The sequence below is a fragment of the Adelges cooleyi genome, unplaced genomic scaffold (genome assembly GCF_023614345.1).
Source record: "Adelges cooleyi isolate 19-005CV unplaced genomic scaffold, UGA_ACOO_1.1 ACOO_flye_CR_arks_rails_tigmint_CR_PRNA_763, whole genome shotgun sequence".
NCBI lineage: Eukaryota > Metazoa > Arthropoda > Insecta > Hemiptera > Adelgidae > Adelges > Adelges cooleyi.
In genome coordinates this window covers 3,810-10,248 of record NW_026096473.1, presented here as the reverse complement: position 1 = coordinate 10,248, position 6,439 = coordinate 3,810, and the positions used below count along the sequence as shown (strand labels likewise).

Here is a 6,439-nt window from a genome sequence, read left to right as displayed (position 1 = left end):
TTACACGCAATAGAAAATTATTCTCCAACGCCGTTCAGATAGTTTACATACAAAGTATTTTTTAACACGTGTGTCATGTGTGGCTCATATCGCAATGGAATAACATAAGTAAAGCATACATTGAATCCGATTTGTCTATAAAATGTTGAAGAAAGCATAGTATTTACTCTATGTGATCATAACAAAACGCACAAAAATGAGCATTAAACACAATTCAAGAACATACTGCGACATGTGAAAGGTCGCAATTTTTACTATACAAAGGCCTAAGCATTAATAGTGTTTTTTTTTAAGTTACTATACTTTAGGTATCGACTATAAAAAAAGGTAAGTAATATTTGAAATTGTTCTCCACGAGACATTGATATTTTATTCTTTTTGTTTTTATAGTTAATAAGTACACAATTACAAGAACTAAAGATGTAATGTCCCATAATGCTTGATTTTATTTTAAATGAGTAGTGTAATGTCATTTATCTATACTCAATATACCATAAATATTATGCGGAAGCATATTCACAAAATAATACACTTGAATACATGTACAAATAGTAATTTTTACAGATATATTAAATACACATGGCTCGCACGCATTTATTAAAATGTAATAGCGTACCTACTGTATTTAAATTTAAAAATATGATTTTATAATAATAAAGCAGAGCTTAACAAGATTTAAGGACATAAACACCTAAATATATTGGTAATTAAATTGTTTTATTTTGAGACTTGGCATTTTTGAGACAATGATATGTTTTGCTTTAGGTTTTTATAGCTATTTTTTTTTATTGTCAATAAATTAAAACTTTCGCAACTTAAGTTAGCATATTTATAAATATATCATCTGTAAATAATTAAAATTCGGTAATTATTTTTTATTAAAAACATTTTTGTTTATGTTTTTTTTAGAATATATTTTAAGTCTCCCAAGTTTTCACATTTTTTTTAAAGAGCATTTTACTTTAAAATCTTAATAGTATCGTATATATTTTATTAGCGTTTTAAACAAAAACTAATGTACTGATAATTTTGACTGGTTGATAACTATTTTAAACGAATAGCTAATCGAATAATTCAGTTTAAAATATTTGAGCAAACGAGGTGAGTATGATATTTTATTTGTTTTACCTAACCTAACTTAACCTTAACGACATAAATTATAAACACCTAAATATATTGGTACTTGAATTATTTATTTTGAGACTTGTCATTTTTGTAAGTTTTGTAAAACTATCCGACACCTAAAGATAACAGTATTCAAACCCACTAAAGCTATTTTATCGTTTAGGCATTAAAATCTGAAGTCCTACAAATCAGGAAATATGATGATATCCGTTCGAGTTCTCCTTATTTCTAGTTTAATGCTTTCAGCATTTTTCGGTAACACGCATTATTTATACATTTGTTTTTATTATAATATGAGATAACCTAGTAGCATTGATTGTCAATTGATGTTAGGTATTTATTTTTATACACATTACTGTATTATACATATTTTACAGGTACTAGTAATTGTGTAATAGTTGTGAATGAAGGAGACATTGGTCTTTATTTTGACTATGACAAAAGTAAATATTTTACAAATTAACTATTGCCCATAATGTGAAAATATTACGCAACCAAAAATGTTAAAACTTTGTACAGGTTATACTCATAAAACTTACTTATTTTTTGATCATGTATTTAAATTCTTAAATAATCATATATCTTATTTAAATTTAACATTTTCGAAATTGAGCTTCAAAAATGATTGCTAAAAAAAAATGTTATTTTAAATCCTAAATATATTATTTGTTTTAGTGAAGCCAAATTGTGTGAAGAAAAAAGGTATAAATTGTTTTATTTTTAGTTAAATGAGCATTATGTTTAATATTTTTACAATACCAATTATTTTATTTTTATTTTACAGGAGATAATTTGAAATTTGCAGGTAATGCTTTTGTAATATCACAAGACTTTTTTTATTATATTATAAGATACTAGGTAAATTAATTAATTTTAGTTACCTGTTGTTTTTAAATGCCATTTAAAAGACTGGTAGGAGTATGATATAAACTGTTTGTAATAGCGCATTAACAATTATTAAGAAATTGAGTTGAAATAATTAAGGTTTAAGATTGTGGGAAATTGTCAATGGTGCTAAAATAACTGAGATATAACAGACAATGAATTAAAACAATTAAAAAGGAAGTGAGTAGGTGTAGTTATAGGTATGTTTTGTAGAAAAACCAAACCAACCAATTGCTTGTTGGATTTTTTTTATTAAACAACAATGATTAACAAGTGACATTGTCTACATATGTGTAGCATATATATATAACTTTGATAAATAATGATTTAATTTACCTACTAGACCATAGCACTGCGTAAAATAATATTCAGTTTTATAACATAGGTGTGTAATTTATACAAGGTTCAATATTGTTAATTAAAAACACTATAGTCGATATATATGTTTTCTTTTTCACTTATAGTGGGTACTTGTATTGGTGTTTGGCGACCTGGGTAAGTACTTTTTTTTCAGTATTATATAACAACAATCAAAACTAGTGTCTTAACTCTTAGAGTCTAGTAACGTCCAAATAGAGATCAGAGATTATAGAGATAGGTAATACGTTAATATGGAAATGTTAAACTATAAGATGCCAACAATTCGATACCTCAAAATATGTTTTGAATTATGTACGATAAGAATATAAGAATGGCCTTAGTATGAACGTTATTATATTACAGTAATCGGGTTATAAGTAGTTTAGCTGCAGAGACAGTTGGACTGAGTAGGAGTTTACTGTCGCGTACACTAAAATATGTTTTTAAATCTCTTTGTTTGTTTCTACTTAATTAATTTTAAAATTGCATTACACCTTCAGCGATCAGAATAGTGTTAAAGAGTGTATTATTTACGAGTCCAGTTATAGGAATACATAATGACAGCTGAACAGTTTGTGACACTAACAATAAAATGATTATCACTAAATAATTGTCTTATAATAAGTAAATAAACTACCTATTAGAATAGTAAATACAAAAGATGTAAGAATCTTTTCATGTATTTAAGGGACTCGCAGTACGAAAAATTTGAAGGTGAAGCCCAGACAGACGGAAAGTATACACCTGAAGAAGCAGTGAGAATGCTTTGGAAATACTGTGGTGGTGTTTTGCCACCTGTTGATACAACTGTAAATAATTAAAAAAAAACTTCTTTTTTAACATAATAACGTAATATTTTATTACGATTCATCGTTATATTATATGCACTTAAATTCCAATGTTCTACACACATTTGATTATTATTCATTATTGTATTTTCTGCAATCATATACAAATAAACGACAATTATTACACTATTAACAAAGTTAATATTATTTTTTGTATTATCCTAATTAAAATAATTTAATAAAACAATACATTACTGGTACATTTAATCAATTAAGTAAACATCCATCATAACAAATACAATCATACTTCAATAATGATACTAAGACTTGAAAATAATAAGCGTGCTCGTTTAAATTAAAAGTATATAGTTCAAGACTATTCAGAAGGTAGGAAATTTTGGTTGGTAATATTTTTTCAATTTAATTTAAGGTACACCATGGCATTGGGATCTCGAACGACGATCATCTAGACTAATATTTGAATTGTTGAGTCACCAATAACCTTAGCTAGGTATAGTAAACCGAAGCGATATGACCGTGGCTTTTCGTATGGGCATTCTTAAGCTGTTAATTTTTTCGAAAATACATAGCAATATTATTATTTTTTTCAGCTGCTATCTTTTACTGTCATACATTTTTTAAAATTTTTTTTAGGTATTTCTACATACGACGATACAAGTAGGTACGCCCAAAAGAAAGCATGAATTTGTCAACAATCGAATTTCTGTTACTTATTTGAAAAAAAAAAAATATTTCTTATTAGTAGAACATTTATATTAAAAAACACTGCTTCTGTGTGAAATACCTATATTAATTTCTATCATTGTGTTATTTTCCTAATGCTATAAACATCATGAACATGACCATATTATTATTAATACTGGAATAAGATGCGCAAGCACGTTCATGCCGTTTAGTTTAGGCTTTCCAAATTGTTCGTGCATTGGATTTTGTGTTGATCATATATCTTATATTATTGTACCAACAGTAATAATAATATGCTATGCATCAGCTAGTATAGAAAAACTCTCATAAAACCGACGACATGTTCCCGCCCTAAAATCATCTTTTTTATTTGAAACGATCTAGAATCATAATTTTTATAGCGAGGTTGGAGCATATTGGGGGTGGGGAGATCACAAGTCTTCCAAAATTATTATAACTACTAAATGTCATAAATCACTATCAATAAAACTTCAGTACTATCATAGTCTTTTTTTAACATTATTTTTTTATTTTGCCAGTCGTATGAACATAGGCACCAATACGGGGGGCTAGGGTGGGCTTAGCCCCCCCCCCCAAAAAAAATTAAGTTATGCATACAATTTTGAAATACAAAAATATATTTACTTATATTTATATATTAAACAAATTTCCAGCCCCCCCAAGTTAAAAATTGAAATTGCGCCTATGTGTATGAAAATATCTGGAGTTCTTTTTTTTCAAAAAAAAATTAGGTTATTTAGATTTAATTTAGTTTTAGACATAAACCTTATAAATGTAAACAGGTCTTATACAATGGAATCATCGTATGTTTCATGTTTATGAAATGGGAACTCGGGAAAGTAGTATTTTGTCTTAGTCGCCTGTAGTAATAATATTTTCACAATACTACACTTACAGAGTATTTTTTAACACATGTGTGTCTAATATCGTAATGAAAAAACCAAAAAGTCAGTGTTCGAGGCACGCACTCGTAGAGTGTAAACTTTCCATGCGATGACACATTCGTGCAAGTACCGCATTAAACTATTCGCACCAGATGGTAAAAGTAAGGTATAACATTAAATCCGAATCGTGTAGAAATGTTGAATAAAGCATATTATTTACCTTATGTAATCACAATAAAACACACAAAAAAGTATTACAACTCAAGAAAATACGACCCGTGGAAGGTCGCAAATCATTACTGTACAAAAGCCTTCTAAACATTAACAGTATTAGTGCTTTTTTAAGTTTCTATGCAACAGGTTTATGAAACATAAAAAAAGTAAGTAAAATTTTAAATTGTTCTCCATAAGATAATGATATGTTTTTCTTTATGTTTTTAAAGTTAAAAAGTACACATTTGAAAATTGTACAATAATGTAACAAAACAAACAAAAATATATTAAATCAAAATGGATCACTTTAAATTAACCATCCTTATATATATATATATATACATATATATTAAGAGTTTTAAAGATAGGATGAGAGGGGAAGTGCGGCTGGGAAATGCGCACAGATAAAAAAAATACTACACTCCACCTTTCCTCCTGCCCTAAACTTGAATCTTCAATAACTTAAAAATAGTTATCCGAAACTGGTTATCGACCAGTCAAAATGTTTAGTACATTATTCTCAATTTGAAAAGTTAATAAAGTATATACGTTATCATTTAAGTTTCAAAAGTTGCTATCAAAAAACTTAGTTGGGAAGGAGGTAAAAACAAAAAAACAAAAAATGTAAAAAATTGAGATTACATTGTATAAATAAAATATGAAAAAAAAAATTAAATTTCTTATTAAACCCTATAAAATATTGAGTGGTTCAAGATAAGTGGATCACCCTGTATACAAATAGTAATTTTTATAGTTATATTAAATACATACGCACTTTTTAAAATGTAATAGCGTACCTACTGTATTTAAATTTAAAAATATGATTTTATAATAATAAAGCAGAGCTTAACACGATTTAAGGACATAAACACCTAAATATATTGGTAATTAAATTGTTTGTTTTGAGACTTGGCATTTTTGAGACAATGATATGTTTTTCTTAAAGTTTTTTTTATTGTCAATAAATTAAAATGTTCGCAACTTAAGTTAGCATATTTATAAATAAATCATCGGCAAATAATTAAAATTCGGTAATTATTTTTTATTAAAAACATTTTTGTTTATGTTTTTTTTAGAATATGTTTTAAGTCTCCCAAGTTTTCATATTTTTTTAAAGAGCATTTTACTTTAAAATCTTAATAGTATCGTATATATTTTATTAGCGTTTTAAACAAAAACTAATTTACTGATAATTTTGACTGATTGATAACTATTTTAAACGAATAGCTAATCGAATAATTCAGTTTAAAATATTTGAGCAAACGAGGTGAAGTATGATATTTTATTTGTTTTACCTAACCTAACTTAACCTTAACGACATAAATTATAAACACCTAAATAATATATTGGTACTTGAATTATTTATTTTGAGACTTGTCATTTTTGTAAGTTTTGTAAAACTATCCGACACCTAAAGATAACGAAATTCAAACCCACTAAAGCTATTTTATCGTTTAG

General features: G+C 26.7%; 1 protein-coding gene across 1 annotated transcript; it reads left to right on the top strand.

Moving 5' to 3' along the window:
- The first annotated feature begins 221 nt into the window (after nucleotides 1-221).
- LOC126845329 (uncharacterized) lies at nucleotides 222-3,191 on the top strand. The gene is made up of 7 exons (XM_050583978.1): nucleotides 222-327; nucleotides 1,289-1,380; nucleotides 1,503-1,568; nucleotides 1,801-1,827; nucleotides 1,910-1,930; nucleotides 2,475-2,505; nucleotides 3,059-3,191. The coding sequence occupies exons 2-7, from the start codon at nucleotides 1,323-1,325 to the stop codon at nucleotides 3,189-3,191; spliced, it is 336 nt and encodes a 111-aa protein (XP_050439935.1). The 5' UTR covers nucleotides 222-327; nucleotides 1,289-1,322.
- Nucleotides 3,192-6,439: the final 3,248 nt, after the last annotated feature.

What these genes read in the sequence shown, in the direction of transcription:
- LOC126845329 (XM_050583978.1), top strand. Translation starts at nt 1,323, where the DNA reads ATGATGATATCCGTTCGAGTTCTCCTTATTTCTAGTTTAATGCTTTCA. An exon ending in AATGCTTTCAGCATTTTTCG is followed by an intron (nt 1,381 to 1,502) that starts GTAACACGCATT and finishes CATATTTTACAG; the next exon opens with GTACTAGTAATTGTGTAATA. An exon ending in ATTGGTGTTTGGCGACCTGG is followed by an intron (nt 2,506 to 3,058) that starts GTAAGTACTTTT and finishes CATGTATTTAAG; the next exon opens with GGACTCGCAGTACGAAAAAT.